At 33.2% G+C, this 14,350-nt stretch overlaps 1 protein-coding gene across 7 annotated transcripts in view; it reads right to left on the reverse strand.

The window, feature by feature from the left end:
* CEP350 (centrosomal protein 350) overlaps positions 1–14,350 on the reverse strand; it is a 140,552-nt gene that overhangs the window by 109,192 nt on the left and 17,010 nt on the right. For all 7 annotated transcript variants that reach the window (XM_079105902.1, XM_079105904.1, XM_079105903.1 and 4 more), the window contains 5 exons: positions 14,064–14,149; positions 12,676–12,719; positions 9,641–9,755; positions 8,771–8,930; positions 5,084–5,703 (listed from right to left, as the gene is read on the reverse strand). In XM_079105902.1, the coding sequence (XP_078962028.1) occupies positions 5,084–5,703; positions 8,771–8,930; positions 9,641–9,755; positions 12,676–12,719; positions 14,064–14,136 (1,012 nt within the window). In that variant the 5' untranslated portion in view covers positions 14,137–14,149. The remainder of the gene's footprint in view (positions 1–5,083; positions 5,704–8,770; positions 8,931–9,640; positions 9,756–12,675; positions 12,720–14,063; positions 14,150–14,350) is intronic.

Raw genomic sequence — 14,350 nt, forward strand, 5'->3', positions numbered from 1 at the left:
CCAGAAGTTATGACAGGCATTGCACACTGTGTCCTCAGTCATCACTGTGTTCCAAGTGGTGACAACAGCAATACATGGCATCCTTCCTGTTAAACTTCTTTTAAAACCTTCCACATCCACACCTCTGTTCACTGCTGCTAGTATACCACTCAAAAAAGGGTTTTTAGCTGGGTGTGGTAGCACACAACTGTAATCCTAGCAACTTATGAGTCTGAAACAAGACTGAAAGTTTAAGACCAGTCTTAGCAACTTAGCAAGAGACTATCTCAAAACATAAAAAGGGATGGGGATGTAGCTCAACAGTAGAGCACCCCTGGGTTCAATCTCTAGTATCATAAATAAATACTTAAATAGATTTTATACTCACTCTTCATAGATTTACGGACAACTAGTCACATGGCTGAATTAAGGAAGTCACATTTGAGGGAAAGTATACGCTATAAACATCATTTTGGTGTTTTGGGGAAGAGTCCTAAGGATCAAACCTATGCCTCATGTGTGCCAATCAATTGCTCTACCACTGGGTTACCCACTCGCCAGTCAATAAGCACTGAAAACTTCAGCTGGAGGATGAACAGTAGTTAAGGAATAACAAAAAGCTTGCAGTTAAGAGCCAATCCAGTGGGCTGGGGAGATAGCTCAGTTGGTAGAGTGCTTGCCTTACAAGCACAAGGCCCTGGGTTCAATCCCCAGCACTACAAAAAAAAAAAAAAAAAAAAAAAAAAAAAAAAGAGCCAATCTAACTTCCTAACAGTGAACACAAGTTGCTGGTACAAATATATGTGAAACTAAACAGAAAAGACATCCCTGGTAATCCATGACTTTTTATTATAGCAGTCTGGTATGATATTCACTCCTTTAAAACAGTGAGGATGCAAGCTATTGCCTATCAGAGCACATTTACATTTATGTGTGCCTGCTGCATTAGCATATCCTGGCACAGTTTCTCTGTCCTTGGCATCCTTAATTCCTGTCTTATTAGCCATAGTCAATGTCTTTCTGGGGCAATAACACAAAAACAGTGATGTTTCACCTATAGTATGGACTTGCACTGCCATTGGATTTTCACCAGCAATGACCTGGGCAAACCAGTCAATGAATTTCTCTGCTACTTCATAATCAGCAGACGCTTTATCACCACAAATCCTTAAAAAGATTTATTGCTGAGTCTTTTCTTAATGTCTGCAACCAGCTTCTTAAATATTCACAGCTCCTTCAATTTCAGTTCACTGGGATAGATCTATGCTTGTTTCAGGATTGGCATACCATTAAGAGGTCTGGGTCCACTAAGATGCTGACAGACCCACTTTCAAAATACAATCAAGTACTTCACATTAAGATTGATGTTGTGTTTTTCTATTTTTTATTAACTTCTGTTCACTGCTTTCAGCACCAAACTTCAACCGTTTATTTTTCTGTTTCTTCAGGCCCGGTGTGGTGCTCATTCCAACACCATACTCTACTGTAAGATGTTTCAGGCTCACGTTACCGTCGTCTGACTTTCTGTACTGATAAAACAGAAATGCTTCCTCTTTTTTAAATAACTGTTACCCATAAGGGTATCTGCAGGGCTTTTTTACATTTCCAGCAATACCTTTACACCACAGAATAAGCAAAAAATGAGTAGTACTTCTGGGCCTTGGCCCCATGTAGATCATCAAGGGGAACTGCCATTAGGACGTCCAATCCATCATGGGCCATTCTATTATCCTGTGTGGTAGAACCTTGGCATGCATGGCGAAGACATCATGGCTCAAGGGCTGGTAGGGTCTTCTCTCCCTTGGGGACTCTGAATACACTGTATGGTACAACTGCACTTTGACTGTAACCTATCCATAACGTTAGGTATGAAATTTTCCACATATGGCACCAGGTTAGCATTCCTAAAGTTTCAGATTTTGGAGTATTTTGGATTATTTCCAATTCTTTGTCCACTTTTTTCCTACTGGTTGAATTTAATGAATAAAATAAAAAATATACTATGTACTTACTTATGTCCATGACATTGTACCAGGCTCTGGTACGATGATCAAGATAGGGTCTTTACCTTCTTTGGTATTTATACCAGAAAGACAAAGATATACCAAAAACTAAGTATAATATATGAAAGTTTTTCTTATATGATCACATAAGCACCGTGTGATCATCACTTCAATTTTTTGGAAAAATTACAGAATACTTCTCACAACTCCTTTTTTTTTTCATGACTTCTTATTTTAACAAAATGAAAAATCAAAAGTGCAGAATGGAATTAGTACGCTAGAATTGTATAAAAAGAGGAAGAAAATACATGCACAAAATACAAAAATTGCCTGTGTATGCAAACATTTTCTCTGGGATGATATACAAATTGTTAACACAAGTAACCTCCAGAAATGTGGTTGTAGCATAAGAGTGACAAAGCTTTTCAAAGTAAATTTTTCACTGTTGTATACTATAAACCAAGTCAATGTATTATGTATTTGAATGAATGAAATTAAAATGTCACCTTAGAATACAGTATTTTAAGATGCTTATAAATTACACTACCAAGATATTGACAAATAGTTCTTCACTGTTGGGGAAACAAACCCCTCAATCAGGTTATTGGAAACCATATTCTATAATGATTTCTTAAATGTCTAGTACATTTCATAAAGTTGCCTAGAAGTTGTATTCATAAAACACTTTCATATGAAAACTTAGCATGTTAAACCAGCAGTAAAAGGAATTTGGAGAAGCCTGCAACAACTAAAAAAAGGTTACATTCATTATTTTGTTTAGTTCTTTAGGATTTTTAACCTTTAGGTCAATCATTAAATAAAATATAAATTCAAATCAGTTATCTTAACTCTGCTTTAGTGGACTAACCTTTAGTATTTCAGAACTATCACCAGAAGAATGAATAAGCATTAAATATATAATCTACATTTAACGAGGCTGACATAAAAACACTGCAAAGATTTGGGGTAATCACTACTTCAGAACTAACAAGAACATTTTGACCCACCATTTGCTATTTGTTCTGCCAACAGTGTGAATGTGTTACACAAATAATTAGAAGGAATATGGAGGTCAACAGAACAATTCTTCAGTATTCTAAAGTGAGTTTGGTCACAAATTTCACAATTAGCTAGAATGAAATGCAAATTATCTATTTTTAATTCACAATGAGTACCACTAGCAAAATACAGTAAGCAACACAAAACAGATAACCACTAAAATGATAAATAGTGATACTTGTTCCAGAGGAAAAAATGACTGTGACACTTTAGAACTACAAAAAAAAAAAAAAAAAAAAAACCTGCAAAACTTGTCAGAGATAACTTAGACTTGGTTAAAAAAAAAAAAAAAATACAAACAAAATTGACTATAGCAAAAATTGCCATAGTTTATTAATGACAAAATTAATAGAATAAAAAAACTTAACAATATTTTGATCTGCCTACATTTATCTACAAAAACTGAACTTGAAAAAAGTACCATGAGAGAAAAGCTATGATGGCAAAAGTTTTAATGATAAAAGTCTAACATGAACTACAAAGATCAAGAACTCAATTATGCATTAAAAACTTTCCATGGATGAAAATAATTTAAGGAACAAAAACATAAAAAAAGAAAAACAACATTCCTTTAAACTACCATATATAAAAAATTTTTGTTGGTTATAAAAGAAATTAACCCTGAAAAGCATTTTCTCAACAAAAATATATCAATTCTGGCATAAATCTAATATAAATGTTTTCCTTAAATATGGAAGAAAAACCCTTTGCAGCAAAACTCAAAGGTTAAAATAACGACAGGATCTGCAATTAAAAACTGAAAGTTTTCAAAAGTTTTAAAAGCCAGGAATTAGGTAGAGGTTTGGGCAGTGGGGTAGGTTTAAGTATACTTAAATGAAAAGCTCATTAGTTACAGCAATATACTTATGATATAGAGAAATGGATACAAAGGATATAAAATTACATTTATGTTAAGTATAAAGTACCAGCATGAAAACTACAGTTAATCATCCTGTATTCTAATGAAATTTGCTGAAACAGTAGATTTTAGGTGCTCTTATCATACACATATACACGAAAGGGAACTGTGAGGTGATGGATATATTAATTTGCCTAGCTGTAATAATCATTTCACAGTGTGCATGTATAGCAAAGCTTCTTGTTGTATACTTTATATAAAAAATTCTAAATAAATTCAAAAAGATCAATTTGTATCCAAACATTCACTGGAAATTGCCTTTTTTAAAAAATTACTTTTGAAATAATTCCTAATAAATTCAAAAATAATGGCAGAATAAGAGCTGAATAAGTTTTCAGTTTTCTGAGAGTAGTACTAATCCTTATTTCCTTTTTTGCACAACGTATTAAACATTCATATAGGTCTCAATCTCTAAGAATCCATTATAGAATCTGTTAAAAATTCCAATTCTGGGCCACATCCCCAGAAATTCTGACGTAGGTCCAATGAAGGATCTAGGAATCCACATTTTTAACATGTACCTTAAAATAATTTCTTATTCAATTATTATGGTTTCAAAATGAAGGAATCCCCCTAAAGGCTCCAGTGTTAATGTAGGAGGTGAAATAATTAGATTATGAGAGATGTGATCTAAATCAGTGGATTAAGGCTAGATCAATCTACTTGGATTAATTCATTTGATGGATTAATAATCTGAAAGGACTAACTAGGTAGTAACTGTAGACAGGTGGGGTGTGGTTTGAGGGGGTGGGCCATGTGGGGTGTGCCCTTGGGGGTTTTATCTTGTCCCAGCTCCTCCTCCTTTCTCTCTGCTTCCTAGTTGCCATGAGCTGAATTCCTCCACTACACACTTTTGCCATGATGTTGACTCACCTTAGGCCCAGAGCAATGGATTGGCCAACCAAGAACTAAACCTCTGAAACTGTGAGCCAAAATAAACTTTTCTGCCTCTAAGTTGCTCTTGTCAGGTGTTTTGGTCAGAGCAAAGCAAAACTAACAAATCAGCTCATTTGAGGTTTCCACCCTGTTCTAAAGATGATCATTTCTCCTCAAATACATCCTAGGAAAAAAGGGGAAAAAGAGGACAGGAAGAGAGACAAGGATGTGAAGACTAATTACAAACCTTTATATGTTGGAGCAGGTGGTGCTGTTGCCACTTTCCTGACTTTTGTGGTCACTGAGCTATCAACATTAACAACCATTACGGGATGATCAATATGACCCAAATTCTGGCCCCGGCCATTCATTTCTTCTGAGTGTTCCCACTGTTTCCTAATCCGTTCCTTGAGTTTTTCCAGTTTGATGTCATGTTGTCGCCGCTTTAAAATATCTAATCTTTGGGAATTAGAAGTACTAGTAGAGGATGGAGAAGAGTCACTTAGCCGTAACATTTTTGGATCAATGTCATGGCCCATGTTATTCACAGAAAGCTTTGAACTGTTCTCATTTCCTTTTGCTCTATTAGGCATTTCTTCTTCAGCTCTTATAGAAGTTCCCATCTTAATCAAACACTCCGAATTGTGCAATGTATCAATTGCTGGTTGATCATTTAAAAATCTTACAACTGTATCATTGATGATAGATGACTGGGAACTCTCAAAGTCACAGCAATGTACATTCCGTTCTTGATTGCATATCATTCGGTTCCCACTCTCAGCCTTTTCTTCATTAACATCTACACAATATACATGCTTTAACTCCAGATGGCTGGGACTTAAGTTGGAAGATGCACCATGGACTTCCCTGTAATAAAAAATAATATGCTTTGTGACTTTAGTCAATAACAAAAAAAAATACACTGTAGATTTGAAAATTGCTAAGAGTAGATTTCAAAGGCTTTTGCCACAAAAATACAACAAGTATATGAGGTAATTCATGTTAAAAAGCTGGACTTAGCAATTCTATAACACACATATATATATCAAAACAACAGGTTGCATGCCATAGGTATAAAAGATTTTTGTCAATTTTAAAAACCTTTCTTTTAATCCTTAGTAAGAATTGAAAAACCAGTCAAACAAACTGAATGAAGAATGTTAAGCTAACATTAGAGGTCAATAAAAAAATTACAGTAAAAAAGCTTAGAAAGTCTAGGAAGTTAAAAACAGTACAATAAACATTACTAACATTAAGACTCAGTGTTCTCAATTTAAATGATAAACAGTGTACAGATTTCACAACAAAAAATATGTAAAATGTGTGTGGAGAGGTTTCCTTAAGAATTCCAAGAAAACAAGATTACAATCTAACTTTGGGTATTTATTTGGTATCTGTTACCAATATGTGTGATTTATTCCTCTGACATCTTAAGCACCAGGAACAAAAATTCTCAAATACTAGTATTTCATATGTGTAACTTCTAAATGATGTACCAAATTACTACATATATTGGGAGTATCATAAAAGTATGATAAATATTTTCCTCCAAATAAATGTGGCTAGTAAACCTCTCTTATCACAGAGTACTTTTTGGCAGCTTTAAACTAGATAAAGCACATCTAGAAACTCAAGAGTAAGCAAGGAAGACTAGGTAGAGCCAAAGTACACAGCACAAAGTTCATATTCTCTGTTCATAAAAACAGCCCCAAGTCTTCCTACAAAGACTTTTATTTTACACATCATTCTAATAAGCTTTGTTTTAGGAAACCAGTATATTTAAAAACATGGTTAATGAAGACAAACAGGACTCAGCAATGAAAGGAGTACATGAATCATGAAAAAAAAAAAAAAAAAAACAATGAACATTAAATAGACATAACAACAGTCTGGACCTGCAATGTCTGAAGCAGTAGCCATTAGCCTCATGGAAACTGAAGAAATAATATATGGCCAATCCAAATTGAGAGGTATTGAAATGTAAGTTGCATACTGGATTAAAAGACTTGGAAGTGCAAAACATCTTTTTTTGCATATAACTACATTTGTGGTTTACATTTACAGTGCTATTGTATGGCACTGTGAAGGTATAAAATTTTAAATACAAAAATTCTTGGGGCTGAGGTTGTGGCTCAGCGATAGAGTGCTCGCCTAGCATGTGTGAGGCACTGGGTGGTAATACTCAGCACCACATAAAAATAAGTAAAATAAAAGTATTGTGTCTATCTACAACTAAAAAATATTTTTAAAAAATTCTTAAAGTCATGACTATAATACAACATAATGTGATAATTAGGACTACTGTGAATGTATGAACATGTATATTTTTCTAAGGAGATAGTCTACAGTTCTCATCAGATTCTCAAAGGGACCCATGACCCAAAAAACTTTAGAGCCTGTGTGGAGTGGTTGATTACTGAACAAAATGGGGTTAAGAAATAAGTCCTATACCTGCCATCAGAAACCAAGACTAACTGCAATTATTTTCATTATCTTGACCAGACCGCAACAATTCACAGCTAAAATTACTTAGGCTTAAAATTAGCACAGTTAGAAAATAAAGCATAAAATGATAGGTAACATCTCTAAATCTCAAAAGAAGAAAACTGACACACCAAAGGATAATTTCACTTTCACTCACTCATTAAATATTAACTATGTTAGAAAAAAAAATTATGGGATATTTAGTACACGCCAGGCATTAAGTTAATGCTTTGAGAATAAGACGAGATTCATGCCCTTTAAGACAGCTGTAGTACTAGACACAGTGGAGCATGCCTGAAATCTCAGCAACTTGGGAGGCTAAGGCAGGAGGATCACAAGTTGGAGGCCAGCTTGGGAAACTTAGTAAGACCCTGTTTCAAAATAAAAGGGGGCTGAGGATGGAGCCTTGCAGTAAATTGCCTCTGGGTTCAATTCCTAGTACAAAAACAAACTAGGCAAGTATAGAATCAAATACAATGTCAAGTGAAAATGCTGTCACAGAGTAGTCACCTAATATTATGGGAGTAGAGATTAACTTGGCTGAGAAAATGGAGTAGAGAAGGAACAGATTTGGTATTGTTCCATACAGAAGGTAATAAAACAGTTTTAGGTGGAAGACAGTCTACTCATAGCTTATATTCTGAAATATTTTTTTCTTACTTTACACAATTTTAAATACCAATTATTATTCTTTGCAAGAAGAACATTAGAATATAGTCAGTAACCCAATCTCAATTAAAGTAGTGATTATATTTCTAAGCAAGTTGCTTAATATCTCTATGTTAAGAAAAAAATTTGTATATGAAGAGATTCTGAACTCTGATTATTCTTCACATTATTCCTTTTTCTAAACCATGAACTATTACTTAGATTAAGTAACTGGACTTCTCTATGTTTTTATACTATTTTTATTGCTTCAATACAAGCAACAACTCTTAAATCTGCATTTTTAGTCCTGACCACTCCACATACTTTCTTACTCATATTTTCAAAAGGCTACTGAATACCTTCTCCTGGGTAATTCAAAACTGCATCAATGTAATATATAAAAAATTGAACTCATTATTCGCTTCCTTTCCCAAGTTCTTTATCTTAAATTTCAAGAACCATCAAGAAATTCCTTGATTTACTGACATTTTAAAATACAAAAATGTTATAAATGAAACAAAGAAATATATGTTCCAGTGTTTATTACTTATTATTTGCCATACTAAGAGCATGTATGCATTTAAATTATTAGTAAAGGATTCCTCAAATAAATAAAAATTCTATAATTTTATCAGTTGAATGTTTTCTAAACTATGTTAATAAATTCATTCATCAATCTTGAACATCCAAATTGCAGAAAGGAGCCACTGACAAGAAAATAAAACAATAACCTAACTCACATTCCCAGTAAGAAAATATATAGGCTAATTCTAGTTTGCTTTTTTTATCCCCCAATGCTAACCTGTAGGAAACCAAAGGTTCACGAAATTCCACACGATTATTTTTCTTCACATTACTCTCCAGGGTGGTAGCTCTGAGAGGACTACGAGATTTCTCTTTTCGTGATTTAGAAGATTTGGAAGTTGAAGCATTGACCCAAGAATCATCCAGGTATCTACCATCTGAAGGAAAAAGAAATTTGTGAGAGCATATGACATAAAATAGGACTGCCTCTGACTTGGACTAGTATCTAAAAAATAACTTAGGTAAGTGTCATTTCTAACATCTCTAACTGGATATTACATAAGGATATGGAAAAAGCTAGGATTAAAATAGTATAGTAACTCAATTTATAAAGACTATTCTGAGCAAACAATGCAAAATAAAAATCTACATACAGAACTCCTTTCTATGAATGGCTCTCACTCACTTAAAACTATTAGATAAAACCCAATAAACTCACAGGTTTAAAAAAAAAGCAGTTTATGTACAGAGTACGAACTTGCCCACCAATTAAGAAACCAAAGTAATATATCTGTAAATTTTTTAATGTAGTTTTTTTAAAAGACATACATAACCTCAAAAACTCAGAATGGCATTTTTATACTATAAACTAAAAACTCACTATCAAAGGTGATGCAATGATGCTAAAGTCCCTTATCAAAAAATGATGAAAATACCATTTTCCCTTCACTGAACATGAGGCTGTTTCAAAATTACTCAATACCAAAGAAAAAAAATTAAATGCTAATGAGTTATAGTCTCTGACAAAAAAAAAGGAAAGAAAAAAACAAGCAAATACATGGAACTATTCAGAAAATATTAAACTGCAACAAAATATAAAAATTTACATTTAATATATTTATGTCTTTGGAAATAACTTCATACATACCTTTTCTACTTATTTTTCGGGTAGCACTTGCAGAAGATTTCTTGGCATCCATGACAGAATCAAACACAGCTGTACTTGTAGGGGCTACTTCTAATTTGTTTTCAATATGTCTTAGCTAAAGTTTAAATACAATCACAACACATTAAGTTAATTTTAAATAATACAGCTACCTTCAATTTACAAGATTATTTAAAACTTTATTGCCTAATATCTTTCACCAAAGTAGAAAAAACTCAGGAATGCTTTCCTGTAATATTAGCTTCTTTTATTACTTATTACTTCTATAACTATATTTTGGGTGTAATACACCCCGAATCAGAGCAAGAATATAAAAAATATTATGAAGACTATTAAAGAGTTCCTTTTTTAAAATAGTTTTAGTTGTAGATGGATGCAATGCCTTTATTTATTTATTTTTATGTGCTGCTGAGGATGGAACCCAGTGCCTCATACATGCTAGGCAAGTACTCTACCACTAAGCTACAACCCCAACCCTCAAAGAATTTCTACTCATAATGCTGAATAATTTTTTAATTATTTATTTTTTATGCTACTGAAGATTACCACTGAGTTACATCTCATGTCCTTTTTATTTTTTAATTTGAGATAGAATCTTACTAAATTGCCCAGCCTGGCCTTGAGCTTATGATCCTCCTGCCTCAGCTTCCTGAGGAGCTGGGATAATAGGTACAAACTATCACACCCTGTATAACTGTTTCTTTAAAGCAGTAAATTATCTGGTATTATATGTGGCAAATCATTTGCAATGTATGTTGTATATTTTACATACATAAGTGAGGAAAGAATGGTTTAACAGGACTGCAATTAAGGACTATTAAAAGAGCTACTAAAACCAAAAAATGCTTAGAATAAAACATAAGGAAAAAGTTCAGGACAATGGATTTAGAAATGATTTCTTGGATATGACACCAAAAACATAAGCAACAAACGAAAAAAAATCAATTGGTCTTCATGAAGATTAAAATCAATGATGCATCAACAGACATAAGGATAACAAAATAAAAAAATCCACAGAATGGGAGAAAATATTTGCAAATCATGTATCTGATAAGGGATTGATATCCAGAGTATAAAAACAGCTCTACAACTCAATAACAAAAAAGATGAACAGTCCAATTTTAAAATGAGCAAAACAAACTCAAAGTCAAGGGTCATAGGTTTTCTCTTATGTGGAAGCTAGAGAGAAAAATGAGGGAGAAAAGGTGATGGTGGGGATCTCATGAAAATAGGAAGGAGACTAGCAGAATAGAGGAAGGGAACCAAGGAAGAAAGGAGGATTACTAGGAAACAGAATTAACCACATCATTATTGTTATGTTGTACACATGTACAAATGAACTCTACTATTATGTACAATCCACCAAATGCAAATTAAAAATGATTCTGAAATTGTTGAAAAAGAGCTACAAACTTTTTACAGTTCTATGTCTACAAAGTAAGTTTTATAATAAAGACAAAATTCACAGGGTAGATTTCAGATTTTGAGAATACTTTGCAAGATAAGTCACTTTTGGTATAACCACCAATGTTCTCAATGACCATATTCTCCTGTCTGGTAGAGTATTCAAGCTTATAGGAGAATATGTGAAAAGACAAAAAATTAAAATCATTGAAATTCATTTATCCTCTTTCACATTTTTGTAGTGTAATATACTAAAAAAATTGGAATAATCATCTACATCATAATATTTCTAAGAGCCGGGGCATAGTGATGCACGCCTATAATCCCAGTCACTTGGGAAACTGAGACAGGAGGATCACAGGTTTGAGGCCAGCATGGACAATGTAGGGAGACCCTATCTAAAAATAACAAATAAAAAGGGCTGAGAAAGTAGTTCAGTGAGAAAGTATCCTTGAGTTCAATTCCCAGTAGCAAAAAAATAAAAAATTGAAAAACCCTAGTATCTCTATATCAAGATTTTTCTCCTATTTATGAGTCCCTTACACTCCTTAAAAATTCTTTAAAAATACCTAACAGTTTTGAAAAACAACTCTCATTAGTTTAGCTATGAATTAGCTCTAAAATTATTCCCACATTATAAATATATAATGCTCAGGTAAAAAGAAGTTTTGCCAAATCTGACCCTGCATTGGGACCTCTTCCAGATTCACCTTCAAAATCTGGAATCAGGGGTGGGGATATAGGTCAGTTGGTAGAGTGCTTGCCTTGCAAGCACAAGGCCCTGGGTTCAATCCCCAGTAAATCCCCCCACCAAAAAAAAAAAATCTAGAATCATTTCCAGATTTCATTTTCATTTCAAAAAAAAAAAAAAAAAAAAAAGAGTTCTTAAGATCAGAGGACAGAAAATACCACAAAAATACTCAAAAAAAAAAAAAAAAGGTGATTCGGATGGTATACAAAAGAAAACAGAAATGGGCCTGTTAGAAGAATATTAGAAGACTATTTCCCTAGAAAGCAAGTGATATAGACGTGTCTCCCTTTGAAGTTTGGAACTAAGGATCACTTGCCATACTTAAGTTCCTAAAACCCAGACAAGATTGAGCAGAACACAAATGGGAACAGGTTGTCCATAATCATTATTCTTCACTATATGAGATAAAACAGTTTCTCTCTCTCTCTCTCTCTCCTCTCTCTCTCTCTCTCTCTCACACACACACACACACACACACACACACACAAACTCAGTCCATTCAATGTTCAAGGAAAAACTGGTTCCTTTCACTTCCTCCCTGACAATGAGCCTTCTACATAGACATAGTCTTACCATCTTTTCAAATTCTCTGTTTAAATCTTTGACATACCAAATGAACAACTTGACTAATGGTGAGTAAATAGCACAAGTTTATTTTATATGCCAAGGGTTAGTGCTCCTGATATTTAGTGTCTTGTTTATTCCTCTACTATTTAATATGTTCATTGTGTAATATATAACTTCTTACCATAACTGTATTTTCCTTTCAAAAAAAGTGCTACTGAATACATCCTAATCTATCCAAACGTAACAGGAAAGTAATTTTAAAACAAATTAAAAAGTAGAAGCAAACACTACTTACAGCAGCCTTGGTCTGAGAAAGTGCATCCCACGGTGTGGTCATATCTACAGGAAAAAGTGATATTTACTCAATCAGAAGCTCTGAAGTGGACCTCAGAACATTAATTTTAAAAGCTCCTAAATACACTCAAAAGTTTGAGAACCACTTTGTTAGGCAGAACAATCCTCAGCAAGTGCTTTCTTATACTGAACCAAACTATGCTTTTTTTCCTTAAATAGCATCTCTAAAAGTTAAGCTTTCCAACATGTAGTTTAGAGTTATACACTGACACCATTATTCCTTAGGACAGTTGGACTAATACCCATACCTGTAGCAGACATCTCCAAAAATAAACAATATCTTTGATTTACCCCAATGAGCTAAACAGAAAATTTTGTTTGTTTATATTTCTTTTTTATTTATTTTTATTGTAAACAAATGGGATACATCTTGTTTCTCTGTTTGTACATGAAGTAGAGGCATACCATTTGTGTAATCATACATTTACATAGGGTAATGGTGTTTGATTCATTCTGTTATTTTTTTTCCTTCTCCCCACCCCTCCCACCCCTCTTTTCCCTCTATACAGTCCCTCCTTGTTTATTTATATTTCATACTACAATGTAAAAAAAATTAGAAAACTACTCCAAGCTACCAGTAGAAATGACAGCAATATCTATTTAGTCTTTCAGATAACAGCCCTTCAAATAACCACATATTTCCCACAAGTCATCCTTTCCCAGAATAAATATTTTCACTTTCTCCAAACACTTCCCATATGATTTGATTTCCAGGTCCCTCACAATTCCAATAATCTTCCTCCAGATGTATTCCAGTTGATCTCCCTTAAAAATCATGCCTTAAAGTTATCTCTAATGCATGATTTAAAAAGTAGTTCAATGAGAATACTTTTTTTTTTAATTTTTAAATCAACCTTTATTTTATTTATTATTAATTTATTTATTTTGTAGTGCTGAGGATTGAACCCAGTGCCTCACACGTGCTAGGCAAGTGCTCTACCAACGAGCTACAACCCCTACCCGAGAATATTTCTTTCGTTATTTGTACACTATCGGTCTATAACTGTATTGGGAGCTGTATTATACCATTTATTGTCACTGAGTCAGAATTTCTGAAAAATTGTATAAAACTAATTTTACATGTACAGGTTCTTTTCAAAAAATAATTTTTTTTCTTTATAAAACAGTTCATCACAGAATGTGAGGTGAGGCACCTTGTATATTCAAATCAAAAATAAATTTTAAAATTATATAAAATTAAAATTTATATAAAATTAAAATTTTATAAATCAAAGCATATATATAATTTTCATTTCTTGATTAGCTCAGAATTTAATATATATGACTTAAACAAAGGATGAAATTCAGTTAAAAAAAAGAAAATCATACCTTGAACAGTATCCTTGCTTTGAGAGTTCCTAGGATTTAGTAAAGGCACCTCTTTTGATTTGCTGCTCCTCATTCTGCCAATTTACCTGCAATCACATCAACATTATTCACTGAACATCAGTATCATAGTAACACTAATAAAGAAACTGCCCTGACTTATCCTGCCCTCCATGCAAATCAGAAAAGAATTCTGTCATCTCTAAAACTTATATTCATACCCTCCTTAAGTTTCTTTAAAAAAAAAAAAAAAAGTGTCTCATAACCCAATAACTTTATTTTTCCTTAGA

Source organism: Sciurus vulgaris (genome assembly GCF_902686455.1).
Source record: "Sciurus vulgaris genome assembly, chromosome: 12".
Taxonomy (NCBI): domain Eukaryota; kingdom Metazoa; phylum Chordata; class Mammalia; order Rodentia; family Sciuridae; genus Sciurus; species Sciurus vulgaris.